Source organism: Oxyura jamaicensis, chromosome 1 (genome assembly GCF_011077185.1).
Source record: "Oxyura jamaicensis isolate SHBP4307 breed ruddy duck chromosome 1, BPBGC_Ojam_1.0, whole genome shotgun sequence".
Lineage (NCBI taxonomy): Eukaryota > Metazoa > Chordata > Aves > Anseriformes > Anatidae > Oxyura > Oxyura jamaicensis.
Genome location: NC_048893.1, coordinates 41293821 through 41311048, shown reverse-complemented (window position 1 = coordinate 41311048; position 17228 = coordinate 41293821). Strand labels below are relative to the sequence as shown.

General features: G+C 38.2%; 1 protein-coding gene across 5 annotated transcripts in view; it reads right to left on the bottom strand.

The window, feature by feature from the left end:
- Positions 1–17228, bottom strand: part of SYT1 (synaptotagmin 1) — a 354238-nt gene that overhangs the window by 91303 nt on the left and 245707 nt on the right. For all 5 annotated transcript variants that reach the window (XM_035334753.1, XM_035334770.1, XM_035334744.1 and 2 more), the window contains exon 4: positions 3392–3576. In XM_035334753.1, coding sequence (XP_035190644.1) covers positions 3392–3576 — 185 coding nt within the window. The remainder of the gene's footprint in view (positions 1–3391; positions 3577–17228) is intronic.

Sequence of the window (17228 nt, the reverse complement as noted above, 5' to 3'; positions counted from 1 at the left end):
TTCTTTCTTTCTTTCTTTCTTTCTTTCTTTCTTTCTTTCTTTCTTTCAACCCTTTCTATATTATGGCAGAACCTCTAAAGTGGTTCATTTCTCTTTACTGAAATATTGCACATTTAAGATTGCCTATAGTTCAGCACGCACTGATAATTCAGGATTAAACTATCACAAGAAACAATCGGGAAGAAAAGACAGCAAAAAAAAAAAAACATTAGGAATTACATTGCTAAAAACTACTGAATGCCAAGGACTTAAAATCTGTACACTAGCAGACTGCTAGGTAAGAATTTAAAGGGCTAATTCAAGCAGCCTGCTTTTGAAATCCCAGACTGTGAAAGGGAAGGTTGGCTGGAGACTTGGTGATGCATTCACTTATTAAGGGTCTGACATTTACATCAGCAGAGATTCTATAATTCTCAGGTTTAACTGTGCAAAACAAACCATGCTGGTTAAATTGCAAAATATTTGGGCAAAAGTATAATTAAATACCTATACAGAATATTTTGAAAGGAATCATCTTGAAATACTTAATTATGCAACTTTTCAAAGTTTGAGCTATCCTTCTGACAGATAAGAAACCATGATTCAGCTTTTTAGCATTTTTTCCCATGAAAAATAAACTCCATATTAATACATAATACAATTTTGCATTTAAAATATTTATTTTCCAAGAACCTGTGGTCATTTATCCAGGTCCTAACAAATATAATTAAAAACACTGAATAATATATTGTAAGTGCAACAGTGGTCTAAAATGGTATGGAAAAACTGCACATAAATATCAATCAACAAATTGTACATTATTTATCCTACAACAAAGTGTTAGGTTTGTTATCATTGGTAGAACACAACAAACATCACAACGATTTTTTCCACAAACATAATCAATTGTTCTTCCAAATTATGCTTGCTTCAATGGGAAGAAGTTGGCTAACAGTAGCCCAGGGTGACCCATATCATCATATGATATGATTTTCCATGTGTGGCTGTCTGGAAATATCTTGCAATTACTTAATAACAATAATCAGAACAATATCTATAAATCAAATACAGAGAATTCTTGAATCCTAAACCAAGGTGCTTAAAGAAAAGAGGTTTCACATTTGTCATATAAACAAAATCAGTAAAATACATAAATCTAAGGAGAACCCCAAATTTCTGTTGTCTTCTGACCTCAGCCTCACTAATCTTCCTGAACTTGAAACAAGAGCATCTACATTAGTGATTTTGTGTTCGAATGAGGTTGTTTTCAAGTATGGATTTGCCTTGTGTCTACACTTGGGAGTTTTGCACTTCAATACACCAGTGTGACATAGGAAAAACATCATTCCTCCTGGTGGAACCAAGGTTGAAACTGTGTTCCTGGGTGCTGTCTGAAGTGGTCCACTTGCAGTGTGGATGCACGGGACTCTGCCACTTGCTCTCTTTGCCTGTGTAGGAGTCTGTGAGTTGTGGTAAGACAATCTGGGATGGCTGTAGGGAAATCTGCTTTGTATTTCCTACTGGCTGTAGACACAAGACTACACCTGGAACCTACAACTGGTATGACCTTTGTTAGCTGTAGTGTAAGATTAAGCCTCACTCTTTCCTTTGCCACTCAGATGTTGACAAGTGTGTACAATGGCCACTACAAAATGTTGATACATACAGCTTGAAAGTAATGAATTTTGCCGAAGTTTGGTGTAGTGTATAACCTAGAAAAGTTAACTATTGTCTAATACATTAACATTTCAGTAGTGGCTATTGCAATTAACTCGTATGAAAGTTAAAAAACAACTGAATTTTTAGTAATTTTATTTTCATACTGTCCATTTAGCAACAAAAACTGCCCTCTTGAGTGATGTTGGAAACTTGATATAGCTCTGATAGCTCTGCACCTTTGAAGTGTATCCATTGTTTTCCTCCCCTTATCTGAGCTCATTTCACATTCCACTAAGGTGATCCAGCTGCAGCTGGCCATCAAACTTGTAGGGGCTCCTAACCCACCTTGCTTGCTTTCCTCCTGTCATATCTCACATACTTGGAGAATTGTGCTAACCTGTTTCAAGACTGGGTGATGTGCTCTATCCATTGCTGCTCCATCACTGTATAGTGGGATCCTACCACTGGTTCTGGTCTGTTCTGTTCACCTTGCTACTGTACTCTAGGATTTTCTTCTTGGACCTTGTTCTTGATCTAATGACACTAGTCCTCAGGTTCCCAGATTTAGCTTGTACTAATCAACTTGCTTTCAGTCCAGCTTTGTTCACACACTAAATTGTGTCCAGCTTATTGAAGGAACTGCTCATACCTTATCTTGCTTTTATCTTCTCTCTTTGTCTGGATAAGCATAAGGTTTGCTCTGGCTCAATCTTACAAAGAGTCTTGGAAACACAGACACGTAATATCTTTACAATAGTATCCTACTGAAGAGGTTTTGCAAAGCAGTTCTCTAACTCTCCTCAGAACTTTCTGTTTGAAAAATGCTGCCCGTTGTCTTAGCTTAGGAAATATGGCATTGCATTAAGAACACATGAATTCTTCACTTTTATTTCCCCATTCTTCTGCTTATTCTTAACAGTTTTTTTTATGAATTCTTAGCAGCAGAATCATCAGGAAGGACAATATTAAAACAGTGGCTATATATATATATATACACATATTTATATTTTTTATTTCAGGAACATATTAATTAAGTCTGTGGCACTGAGGATTAGGTCCTGTAACCTTCTGCTTCTCTTGCGTGAAAAAGATCTAAATGACAAGTTTTCTTGCCCTCGTGAAAATGATACTACTCAAAGGACATAATGCTAATCTCTTCCTCCAGGTTAATCCATTGACTTACAGCTACAAGTATGTTCTCTTATCTTGAATCTCCTCCTCTCTAATACGAAATAATTTCTCCCAGCATCACTTTGCTGAATGACCCATGCTCTTTCTTTTTGATTGTTTTTCCTTGTTTCTGTGCTTCTCATTTTCTCCTCTATATCATTGTTTCTCAGTTGAACTTATGCGTTTGTGTAAAAAGAGATTTTTATGTTTGTTTATCATTGATGCTCAGAACCACTGCCAGAAAGATATACAAATGTTGTACTTGGTCAAAGTCCTGAAAAAGGACAGTTGAAAATTGCACACATTTTCTGCATTTTTGGGACAACCAAGATGCTGTCATTAAACTTGCCCCTTCCAGATGAGTCACTGCACGCCTGTTCATATTTTTGGCAGAGAAGAGAAACTGGCTGACTGCTTTATCAGTGATGCCATACCCATATTCATTTTTTGTGATATGACTGAGAAGATGCTGACAATCAGTTCCCTCTTCACAAAGCCACTATTGAGGCAACAAACAAAACATTTTTGTAGACACATCCTTCAAAAACAACTCAAGAATTTAAGATAAGGAGAGGTACTTTACCTGGTCTTTCATGGTTTTCCCTAAATCTTTAACATCTTTCATGTTAATAGCATTCTTCCCTCCCTTCTCCTTTCCCTTCTTCTTGTTCTTCTTTTTGAACAAGCATTTCTTACAGAGACAAAAGCAGCAGGTAAGTATTAATAGGACTGCAACTATGGCTATGGCTATTAAGGCCCAAGGTGGCACTGGAAGAGAAAAAGAAACACACACAAAAAGAAAGTGGTAAATTGTTAGTAGGGTTAAATTTAGAAATGAGAACATTTCTTTCACAGCTAAGCCTTTTGGAAAGAAAATACCTTGCAGAAATACCTGAAATTTGTTCCAAAATATGCTGTCATCAGTTGTACATTTCTCCCAAGCAAGCATTTGTACACACAATACCAATTTAACTCATCTATCTATTTATGTGCCTGGTGACACAGAACAAACTAACTTGCAGCTATTTTGATAAATTGACCATCTGAAAACAGTATGTCCAAAATATTTACACTGTGCAAATCTGTAAAATGCTTGGCACATTTAGGCAATCACTTGCTTCTTTCTTTAATCATCTCCACAACCCACCTGGCATTGTATTGTGGCTGAATAGGGTGGAACTGACTGGGAATTTCCTGTTTTCAGAACAGCATCCATTCTAGTTCTGATGAAGAGCCCTTCTCCTCTGCCCATTGCTGTACCTGACAGACTCTCAGACTCCTCACAACAGATGTAGGTCGAGGCCACCAGTAAACACTGACCAAGGGCACAGGACTGTCAAACCAAGGGCGTTTGTGCCATTAGTCATCATGCCCTAACACTAGCAGAGTTTGAGTACATAAGTATATTTTCACCTATAGTTTCCTACCAAGAAAAGCATAGTTCAAAGTTCAGATATTTCATTCAGTCCAGGAAGCTGTACGCAGCTGTAGTATGAAAAAATAATACAGAACACTTACTATGATAAAATGATCTTGTTAAAAATCGGAATTTTGGAAAAAAACGAATTAACTTGAACACAAGTAGTCTGGGAGGGAATTGTCTTCATTCATCTCAGCTTTAATGACCACTGATGCCCACATTTAACCTGAACACCCAATGAAACTTCAAATATTTTAAGCTGTCATTTCCTAAAATCTCTAAATGCACTCACTCTACCAGGTCTGTAAGTTACTTTCTCACTGTTTTAGCTAAAGGTCTATAATATGATACAGAGAAAACCGTAGAGTGAATAAAATTTCACATGTTGACATCAGTGAATCACAGAAATGAATGGACAGAATAGAGAAAATTAATTGTTTAAAGCAGCTAAGCAGAGTATAAAGAATGGTCACTGGAAATTCTATTAGAATTTACCAGTTCAGAAAGAGGACAAAGCACCTAAACCTTCCCTACTCTAGTTTAATGGCCATATTTCTAACTTTTATTCAAATATTATTAGTGACAGATACAAAAATAATGTAGGAGCATAGTTAAACAATAATTTCTGTAATATTTTTTGTGCATCCAAATGTTCATTAAATGCAGCTGCTATAAAAGGGAAGCTATGTGCCATATGTAGAACAAATGAGAACTGATTACTAAACAAATGAAAGATAAAAGATAAAGAGTGAACAGATTAACAGCTGTTTATGGGATGTATTTTATGGAGTCAGCAGCAGCAATTCTGCAGTAAAAGCTGCATTAGATCTGCACTTATCACATCTTAAAATCTGTATTTCATGCACTAATGATTTCATTTTTACTTCAGATCTGGTGTGATAATTCCTTGTAGCACAACTGACTCTCTTACTAAATTTTATTTTTTCATCCAACACTCACAAATGTGAAAACATTGCCTTTTAGAGGCAATGTGTATTCTTTTCAAATTTAAACTTCATGCATGTGCCTAGACTGCATTAGACACTTGGCCTTTGAAATTGTATTTATATAACACTGTACTTTATATCTGAGCTAATTCTTAGGAGTTTTGACAATATGAAATGAATGATGTGCCTAAATTTATCAGCTTTTTGTTTTGCTGCCTTGTCAGGAGTGCTCAAAGTATGATGTGAGGGAACACGGGGAGCAGCAAAAGTATGGGATAGGTTTGGGGTGGGATGGCACTGTGGGAGAAAAGAGAGGAGGGGCACAGCTAAGCTAGGAGAATCAAGGAATTGAGACAGGGAATGTGGGTGTTAATAGGATACATACATACACATCCTACAGATGAAAAAGCTTGTGTAGGTAGTGAGTTCAGATACCTATGTGCTGAAACTATTGTGCAATGTGGTATTCTGGCACTGTTGCCTTGGTTCTCTGGAGCATGAACAATGTAGGGTACCTTGGGGAGCACTTTAAACACTTGCAGATACCTCAGCTTCTTTTTTATCATTTATTGTCTGCTCTCATCTATTTGTAATTTAATGCCACCCAATAGCTCTTGTGATGCAATTAAATGAACACCAAATTAATATCCAAGACACCAAAAAATATACAGAATTCCTCATTATCTCTTCAAAGAAAATATACTACCTTTTTATTACAGAAAGCATAATTAATAAAGGATACAAATTTGGGGTTTCCCAAAATCTGGACATTTTCAAAAATGCCTTCAGCATTCAAGACTGAAAAAGCAAAAAGAAATGAACATTTTTTCCCCAATAAAAGTGTATTATCTCTGTCAAGGACATGGCTCAGCAGAACATTGCCTCCAACAGACATTGCTGAATCTAACACTGCTGGCAGGGGATGTACACGTTAAGTTTAAGACAAGTGAAACGTACAGTTATTGTTAACTTTGAAACGATGCTCATTGTCTTTCAAAAGCATTATTTAAATAAATGTTAATCATTTTTTACATGACACAGTAAAGATTTTACAAAATTATTAAAAATACAATATTATTATTATTGTCCCCAAATTATTAAAGACTTTGAAGGTTCTACTCAATTCATGACACTGGCAGAAGACCTTGAATTCCAGAAAGCAATAAGTTTCTAAAAATTAGTTTTGTATAAAGTGTTCTCAGGGTGGACAGTCCAGAATGAAGTGACCAACGTCACTATAGCTTTGGAAGACTCAGATCTGCAGTCCTTAATTTTTTGGCATACCAACTGTGAATAATATATATATAAATTTTATGGACAGCATATGAATTTGGTGTTGTAGATTGTCTTACTTTAGAGCTTCATAATGATTAATTATGGTTGAACTTTCTCACACATAAGCAAGACTTTCAAATAATTTCATTTTCCTAGTGTTTAAATGGACAGCAAACGGAATCTACAGTTTGAATACTACCTCCATCTATATTAAACCAGGTTGATCAGGTTCAATAGTGTAGTTTGAAACCTCAGTGGGTCTTTGGACATAATCCGTTAAACAAAACACCTCTGCAGCAGACAAACTGTGGTGGGTGACACAAAAAACAGATTCTGACCAAGGGATTGAAAGGTATCAGAGTCAGAAACGACTTGTACAATTTGTTTTACCAAGTACCAGCACAAGGGGGTGCTTTGAAACAAGCAATACTTAAGCTATCAAGGAAAAGCTATAGGTTTAAGTATAATTAATATGTGCATAAACTTTCTGGTATTTCAGTTCTATTTTCTTTGTTCTGCTACCGTGGACAAATACAGAATACTTACAGAATACTTACAGAATACTTGAAGACACTGTCATGAATCACTACATGATTTGGTGATTCTACAAGGCTCTTAAAGACAAATCTATTGGAGGGGATATGCTAAGGTGGCATAGTTAGTAAGAGTAAAGTTTTGAATGAATAGTATCAATCCAATCCAAACAGTGTACATCCCAGGACTTAACTCAGAAACGCAAGAGTGGAGCAAAAGGAAATTGCAGTGAACATGAAAGCTTTTTCCTGACCAATAGTGGGTCACTAAGAAGAATAAACTTTAGGATTATGTTGATAATGGAGAAGTTTTTGGTACCAATACTGCATCCTTCACTCATGCTGAACATCAGTCAGCCATGTAAGCAGCTAAAGGACTTGTGAGGTTTTCGTCAATGTGTTGTTTCCTACCATTAAGGTCAGCCAGTGTTGTATGCATATTGTGGATCACTTGATGCATCTGTAACCATTTCATATATATGGCAGCTGTCATGCACTGATATTATCACCTCAGTTTGGACTTGAGAAGGGACTGATGAGGCAGATCTCCAGGCCATTCCCACTTACCATGCTTGAACTCATGGTGTGCATGGTCTGGGAGGGCATGATGGAAATGATGTGAATATAGGCTCCCAGAGCTGCCCTAATGCAAAAGGCACACCCATTTGAGCAAACCTAGTCAGAAGCATTACATGAAGCATGCAGTGTGGTGCTGGGTCCTTGGGACTGACTGCTTCAAACCACAGATTTGCTTCTATTGTACTGCACTAAACATAGCTTGTGTCCCAGTCTGTAATCAAATCTTGTTCCACTGAATACATTAGATTCAAAGGAAAAGATGTTTTACCGAGTTACTTGATTTAAGAGCTACAAATTGTGCCCTTTATGCAAAGTTATCCTCACTTATCCTTACACAAAATGCTTGGAAAGGTACAGGCCTTGAGTCTAAAACTGACATTCCCGTCAGGCGATCTAAAATTATCAAATGCCTCAGAGGACATTTGACTCCAGAGGAAAGACAGTAGAGGGTAGTCACAAAATGTGTAACAGAATCAAAGTGCTGCAGTCTATAAAAGAGAATAAAACCCTTCATCCTAATAATTTTCCTCTCTTTCTGTGTGTAATGTCACAAGAAATTTCATTAACTTAAAAAAAGAATCTAAAGAGACAGAAGGTCAAGAAAAAAAAATGAAGAGAGGAGCTGAATTAAAAAGTGAGGACTTCCATACCAAGAATGCTATCCAGTGATAACTCGCAACTAAGCAATTAAGCAGCCCCATTTAAACTGTGATAGCAAAGGATATCAGATGATGGCAGATTCCATACTATTGTACAAAGGAGGCCCATGGCATGTTGCAATTGATACATATTAATAATCTATGTTTCAGAGGGGGCATGCTACTTAAACAGAAGATGCAACTGTCACATAGTTGTATGTAAAGCACATCACATTAGCCTAAATCTCTGGTAGCCTGAGCATGAGAGCTCTGGCAGTTTTTATTTATTAAACTGTACTTTTTTTTTTTTTTTTTTTTCCCACTTACAGCTTCTTATCAGGAAGGAAAAATAATATATAGCCATATTCAGACTTTCTGTATAGCAATTCCCCCCAGGGGCCACATTCTGGGAACCAATTTGACTTTCATTAGAAGTTACTTAAAAAAAAAGAAAATGTACTAAGAACAAGGTAATAGATACCACTACTCATAGGAGAAGAAATACAAAGGTGATCAATGCACAGAAAAGGAAATGCTGATACATGGTAGAATGATTTGTAAAGGAGGCAGGGAAAAGCTGCAAATACATAAAGATAATGATTTAAACGCCAACTTTCAGGCTTATACAGCTAAATTTCCTCCCCTAACACTCTTATATATGAAACCTTGCTTTAACAACATATTAGCAAAACACTATTTTCACTTAAATTTATCTTATTTTTTTTATGTGGTTCAAGATAATGGCTTTGACTCATCACTAGAAGGAACCTCTACTAAATATCTTAACAAATGCTCTCATGCTGCATTTCCCCTTTTCTATTTTTTGAGCAATGTGCTGTTACATAATACTATCTCTATGAATAGTTTATGGAAGTTACTGAGGCTTTAACTGAGATAAGAGGTATGCGTTTTGACAGTGAAAGTTCCCTATGTGCAAAATGTGCATGTGTGCGCACATGCAAAAACGTGCAAAGTTCACTATGTGCAAAATGTTGCACTATGTGCAAAAGTCCATATACTGATTACATGGGCTTCACCCACCAAATATACTTATGCCTATAGCTTCTTTGTTAGATATCCTCATGTGAAATTATTCTGCCTTCTTATGGTTAAACATTCAAGTCTTTGCAAATAAACTGACATTGAATTTAGCAGTAATCCTAGACATTGCTATAAATTTAGCTGCGGAGCTTGGGTCACTCAAACACCACGGGTACCTACTGCATGCTCCCTAAGCTGGAAGTAAAAATACATAAAATGACTAAAATATTTAGCTGAAGGTGAACCCACACCTATTATTGCAAATTTCAGGTCACTTAAATTTGTTATTGGTAGTATTAATTCACCTTTTAGGATGCATGGCAGTTGTGCATTGTGGTAAAACACATTTACAAAACAGCATTATCTTCTTTCTGCAGAGAACTGTTTTTGTCTCTGTTGCTCTCCCTCTCTCCCTCTTCCTACATATTTTGCTCCCTCTCACCCTCAGCTCCTCACTACTCAGTCTCATCTGCTCCTCTGCTCCTTGTCTCTTGAGGTCCATGGTGGAGAACGTAAGGCCAGGGAGTTTCCAGGTGAGACGGGATGGTGAGGCAGCAAAGCTGCTGAGATGTCTCTGACAGAAGTACCTCAGAGAGATCACAAAGGCTTTCAAGCTCAAGTGTCAGATTTCATCTGAATAAATACTAAAACAAAAATAGCTCCTCTGTTAACCAGACTACCTCCTCTCAAACTCAAAATGAAATAGAATAAAAGCAAAAGAGAGTTAAAACAGATTTCCCCCTTGCTGCCTGTGTTGCTGCTGGTCTGTGCCACTCTCAGGCTTGCCTTCAGCTCAGCCAAAATTGGACACAGTCCTTGGGAACCATGACATGGTGCTGTCACCTCCCTTCCATCCTTCCACAGCTCCCACTGGTTGTTGGGGGGGGGGGCCCCCCCCCCTTCCTTGGGAAAATACAGCCATTTCACCCAACACCCTCTGCATGAGACCCATATCCCCACTGCCTCCAACATGTCCCCCCCAGCTGGCATGCAGCAGACCAGAGAAGAAACCAGCAGCCTAGCCCCCTTCTGCACAGCATGTCCCTTGTGAAGGGCTGCAGCATTGGCCAGTGTGACAAATTGACCAGCCTCCCCTCTCCAGCAAAGCCTCTAGGTCACTTGCTACAGAAAATGGAGTAGGGAAAGAAAAAACCTTGGTGGAAGATGCTTTCTAATCAAGTGGATAGTATTTTTAGACTGATGCTTCCTATCAGTTCATTATATCTGCTGCCATAAAGCTTTTAACATAAAATAAATGAATTCAGGCTCTAGATAATTGCCAGAGAAAGCACTAAACACACTCAGCAGCTGGGGAAGATGAAGAAAGCTGGAGCCTCGAACTGGACCTGGAAGCCAGACAGGTTTGCTGAAGGCGTTCCAAAAACTGTGTATGTACCAACACCAGCTGAGGCCAAATGCTTCCCTGAGAAGGCACAAATCAACTCATGGGGCTAATATTCAACACTGACAAACAAATCTGCAGAAGCTTGAGATGACTGTTTTCCATCATGTGGACAATAGCATTTTGTGGTTAAAGAGCATTTCACTTTTCCTGTGACACATACTGCGTGTTGCACTTCAAATTTTGATTGATAGTTTGAAGGAAAAGAACAGTAAAAAAAAGTCATGCAACTGCTTCTGACTTCAAACTAGAATTCATTAATGAACAAAATACCCCAGTCATATCAATCTCAGGACTCGGAAATCAAGAGAATAAGACTCAAAAGTAATGAAATTGATGGAAAAAATCAATTATGCTTATGTATACTTGATTTTCTTAGCTGATTTCATTCAGTGCATGCAATGAACACTGTTTTTGTTTCTGCTTTTTTTTTTTTTTTTTTTTTTTTTTTTTTTTTTGAGCATTTGGGAATGTATTTGTGTCACTTTTTCAAGGCTTTCCCTGCAAATGAGGAGCAGGGTTGTGTTTCATTTTTCAAAAGAGGAATCACATATCTTGCATACCAGAATTAGTCATGCATAGTACATGTTCAATGTTAGAAGTTTCAAAATTAGATAAAAAATCTATTGCCAACAAAGGAAGAAATGCTATGAGGGTATAATGTCATCTTTTTTTTTTTTTTTTCTTAAAAAAAAAAAGATCTATGATTTCTGACAACATGAAATTATAGAAAATATCTATCTGTCTTTATGCCAATGGTTTGTTAACATATAGAAATGTTACATGCAAGTATAAATGAGAACAGCTACAACTAACAGAATTGTTAACCATTGGAGTTATACACTAAGTTCCTACTGAAAGTAATTACCTGTTTTATTCCTTACTGAGATTTAATATTCATTTAGAAGGTCACAAATAAAAATGGTTCAGTTACAGCATCTTTCATAGGTAGATCACAAACTGTCTTATAAATGAGGTAGGTAATATGTGAACTGTAAAGATGCAGGCATTAAGGCACAGACAATAAAATGACTTTGGTTAGCTTCATATAGAAAACACTGTGGGTGCATCAATCTACATTACTGACTAGTGTGGCACACAGGGAGCAACAGCAGATTCATCTGCTGTGCGTTTCCAGGATCGCATGTCCTTGCTCCAGCAGTGGAGCTCATGCCAGCAGCAGGTCCTAGGCACGCACCTGGCAACTGTGGGGAGTGATGTGCTGGAGGATGCCACGTGCTCTTTGCAAGAGTGGCACACCAGAGAGTGGCCTGGGGCACAGCATCAACCCTGGGATGCACCTCAAGTACCACCCTGGAGTGTGTGGCCCCCAGCTCCCTAGAACACAACACAAACTCACACCTACAAAGAAGCCCTCCAGCACACTAAATCACTAGTACTAGTGCCTAGCACCATGTGTGACATCACAGGTGCCCTCAGTCTCTGCTCGAGGCTCTCAGAGCTGCAACCTTTCCAGCATGTCTCATTGGCATGTCACCTCCTCCGGTGCCTGGAGCTTGACTGCACTGTTAGAGCACCTCTTCCACATCGCTTCTTCTCAAGCAGCAAGCCAGAGGACTACTTCCAGGTTTTCTGTATGGCTATTCCATACAAAATAGTGAAGCTGCTGGAAAGAAAAGGACAGGGCACTTCCCACCCAGCTTTGGAGCAGCTCCTGCCAGCAGGGAAGTGCAGTGACATGAAATTGCTCCAGGATTGCAGGGTGTCTGGGCCCTTAAAACTCAATTCTGTTTATAACTATAGAGCTGTAACATAAACATAGAGACTGAAATTTAATTTTTCACAATATACTACTTTGAAAATAAATTTTCATTTCTTATTGAAAACTTTAAAAGCAATATTTTTTTTCATGAATCCTGCCATTTTATTATCCTGCCAGCAATAATATGTCCAGAATCCATACACTCAGAAAAAGCACAAAAGTATGGGATAGCAAGGGGTAAACAGACTTTACTCACTTCTCATCCATACCAAACTGATGACTTTACCCATTGAAACAATCCTCCTGTTGCTCAGCTTTGTTGCTAGTTCAGATTTTCATTTGTCACCTTTTTAAGATTCCCTTCCCGAGGATGACGGTGAAGTTCTCACTGAAATTTACTACCCTTCCATGTTTAGTAAGAACAAAATGTCAAAATGCAAAGTATTTCTAACTTGTAAATAAGCAAACTCTTTTTGTTTATAAAAAGTATGACACAATTTCCCTCAGGACATGATCTTTTGCCTCTATCCATCACACAGCCTGGTAGAACTGTATTATTGACTTTGAACAGATGCTAAGCAGGTTCATATATCTGTTTTTATAGAGCCCTTGAAAAGGCCTGGGATAAACTTGTTTTTTCCCCTCAGATATATAAGATTAAGACAGGTTAAAAAGACTCATTCACAGCATAGAATGTACTACCTTTACATATATATACATATATATGTGTACACATATATGCCATCTGCCATGCACCTATTCAAAAAACATATGCATTCTGCAGTCAAGAATCATGGAAATGGTTTATTTCTAAAACTGATTAATACTTTCAGATATAAAAGCCTTTGCTGTTGTTTTTCATTTTTTTTGCAAATCACTTCAGCAGGAAAACATTTGCATACTTAAGCAAAATAAGTAGTGAGAAAGGCTAATTTCTAATAGGTTTGGGAACTTTTTCATATCTTCAATGTCCAGAATGATTAAAAAAATTAATTTCATACCTGTAGTTCTGAAGAATCAATTATAAAAACAATCTAGAGCAAACCAAAACTAATCTCCTTCTTCCACAAATATTAAATCTTTGTTTTTAAATATACTTGTTTTCTGTATGTTAGGCCACTTGCAATATGTAAGAAGTAATTGCTAGTCTGAGAAACCATATTTTCTTCTGTGACAAGAATGTATCTATAAAAACATATTTATTTTGCTGGGCAATAGTGTATACCCAATGAAATCAACTGAATGCCTGCATTTTTTGATCTGTTATTTTAAATGTACGGATATAACTTTGAACAAGATTCTTTCATTAAATATTATTATTATTAATATACACTCATTTGTGTGTGGGTAGTGCCTAAAGGCACCGACTCAGAAGAAATGCCTCACCAGATTAGGCAGTGCACACAGATGAAATAAGAAGGCAGTCTGGCCTGAGAGGCTTTGCAGCGTAAGGTTCCAAGCCTGTGGCGGGTACATGGGCATTTCGGTTCAACCAATTGCTCACACGGGCCAGGACCTTAACCACACATCAGACTACAAGAATGTACCAGGTTTGTACACTGCCAGCTACTATCCATCCAAGCACATCGCCCAGCACACCACTGTGCACAGCCATTGCTAAATAAACACTTTTCTTATCTCAACAAGATCCTCCTAGGATCCTGTCCATCCACAACATGAATGGCCTCTTTCTGCGTGGTACCCAGCCAGCCAGCCTGGCACCTTCATAGCTTGCCATTGGCCAAAGTTACGGCTAAGACTGGGCCCTGAACAAATGGCACCGAAAACCAAGAGACCCTTTTCGGCTGGGACCTTCCAAAATGAGTGCCTGAGCTGGCTGCATTCTCAAGGCAGAGGCAGTTAGTACCAGACAACCCAGGTTTCATAGAATCATAAAATATAACAAGTTGGAAGGGCCCCACGGGGATCATTGAGTCCAACTCCTGGCTCCAAATGCATTGTCCAAATGCTGCTTGAACTCTGGCAGGCTCAGTGCCATGACCACTGCTCTGGGGAACCTGTCCCAGGGCCCAAACACCCTCTCAGTGAAGAACCTTTTCCTAACACCCAGCCTGAACCTCCCCTGTTGCACATTCATGCTGTTAAGGACCAGGTTTCAACCATGGCCCTTCCTGGTCTTCCAAATTGAGCTCCAAATCAAGACAGAAATTGTTCTCCAGGCACTCAGGCATCTATGAAAACAGTTGGAAGAGGGCAGCTTGTAACATGAATGCCTCAAATAAAAATATGGTATATTTATTAGCATTTCAACACAGTCGTCTGTGGCTCCACTCTTTTCTAGAAGGTGTTTCTGTGGCTTGAGGTCCTGACATACCTCAGGCATAGGCTCACATTAGAACTGTTTTTGGAGACATCCAAGACAAATGCAATTCCACACCCTGTCTGGCCCTGCTCATCCTGGTGGGACTAAGTGAGGCTGGCTGTGGCTGTGTTTGATCTTTCCATGGGACAAGGTTGTGCTGGGTATGTGGAGAGCATTCCTGGCAGGCACCTCTATCGTTGGCAGGGTACTCTATGCAGCTCAGCAAAGGGCAGAGAGTAAACCAGCCATTTTGTAGATGTTTTGGGAATGTTGTATGGGTGACACAGCATTGTGGGATGGAGGGCTGTTAGGTGAGATACTCTGGAGTGAATAGCCTGTCAGATTGCCTGGGCTTGTGTGAGCTGAAGGAATGAATGGTCCCAAACTGTCCCCATGTATTCTTGATAGAAAATTTTCACAATCTCTACTAGTGTTGCTGGTCAGGATATTTGTACCAGCTTTGCAAATCTGGAGGCAGCTGGTACCAACAACCCAGCCAACCCAAGCCTTGGGATGACAAGAAAGAGCCATTGCCACTGCACTCCTCACCTGTTTCTCACCAAGCACCATATAAGATAACTCCCTTTAGTCCTTCCTGGCTGAGCCAACTTCCCAAGAAAACACTGCTGACATGAATATGCACAACAGCTTTTGCAGAAGTCTGTTCTACCAGCACATGGCAATCAATATGAAGATGTGCATCAGAAGGTATTATAAAGATACAGTTTGGTGGAACCTATATGTTATTAGACACTTACAGAGTTAAAAAAAAAATAAAATTTTTGATTTCATTATTCACTGACAGTATACAACTCAAGTCTATTAAGCAAAATGGTTTCACCTGCTCTTTAAAAATTTGTAGACTTTGATCTCTCTCTTTAAATGTTCAGTTTTATTTTAAAAGACTGAACCAAGAATCTAAATATGGGTTGAGTGCTTGACTAGTATTTTGACCTCCTTTATTTTGCAAGAAGCTACCAAGGCTGCAACCCACATATCAGGAGTAGCCTTCGTAGGAAGAAATCTATTTTCAAGATACAGTTAAGGTTAATAGCCATGTTGCTCTTCTTTTTTAGAAGCTCATTTAGCAGCACTATTATGATGAGGATGATGATGATTGATTACTAGCTTCTGCCTTTTTGCACAAAAAGCACCATTCCTGATTGGCTAACTAACAATGTGGTAATGGTCATTAACTTTGTTGCAGGAACCACTGCCAAGGTGATAAATAGATTTGGTTTACATTAGCTACCAGCCTAAAAGCATCATTTGACCTCATTAATAGCTCTAATCAAATCTGGAGTTATGCTCCCTAAGAAGGAAGGCTATCTTTTTTAGGATGGCAACTCGGAGTCTTTTTATTCTGGTTTCCGTAAATAGAAAAGTTGAAATTTTATTCCACTGAGGTAAACCCACACTCCTCTCCAAACCATGTTGTTTAAATGGTATACTGTCATTTTATCCTTACTCCTTGTTCTGTCTGAGACAAGTTAAAATTGTTCTTAGCAGGAATTGAAAGCTACCCATAGCTGTTCTTTCTGCCATGCCCAGGAAAAATGCTTTTCTTGTAAAAGTGGTCAGTTTGCTGGAGGAAACTAGAACATGACTTTTGTTTGTACATTTGAAATTTCATGTTAGTATCTTGAAATCTGCAGCAAAACCATATGGCTAATATATAAATTTAGTCTGTCAGGTCTGTAGAAGGAAATAATTGCAGACTGCATTTTGATCTCTTAATCCAGATTTCCTTCATACTATCTGCAAATTGTTTCTCGTATCCTTTATCTTTACTTCTGTAAAGCACAAATACAACACACCCATCACTGGTGCTGTGCTTCTGACTTTGCAATCTAGCAACGTTAGAAGTTATTAATTTAGCAAGCCTGTAATATGTTTTCTCTCATGTTGTGCTTCAGTCTTCTGATAATTAGCCTGAATAATTAATTTGCACAAGCTTTAGTCAGCCCCTATATTCAGCTAGGCCATGAATATATGTTACAGCTGCAAACCTAAGTTGGCAGTATTAGTTTAGGGGTATGACGTTTAGGGGTATCTGAAAAAAGCCTGGAAGGGATTGTTTTCTAAGCATGCATACCATCCTGCAGGATGGCATAAAATGTTCTCATCCAGTGTGGATTAGAGCAGGCAGTTTGCTCAATGCTTACTTTGTCCTGTTAATATCACTGGCTATCAGCAACAACTATTATCAGTTTGTCTCATAAGACAGCAACTTTCCCTAAAAGTCTGATCCAAGTACTTTTATCTGCCTTTTTTTAAAAATAAATAAATAAATAAAAAAATATGGACAAAAGCTGAGGTGAAGTATGACAATAGAAACTTTGGCACAGAGCAGAAACCATAAAAAAGAAGACCCTTTTCATCAACGCCTATATTCTATTTGGTGATTACTTCTTCTAAAATTTAGCAATGTGGAAAACAGGAAGAGGAAAACTTTCTCCCCTCTCAGTGTGGCCTATATTTTCAGTTATTTTGCACACAATGCCATGATTTCAACATAAGTTAAAAGTACTGTCAACCA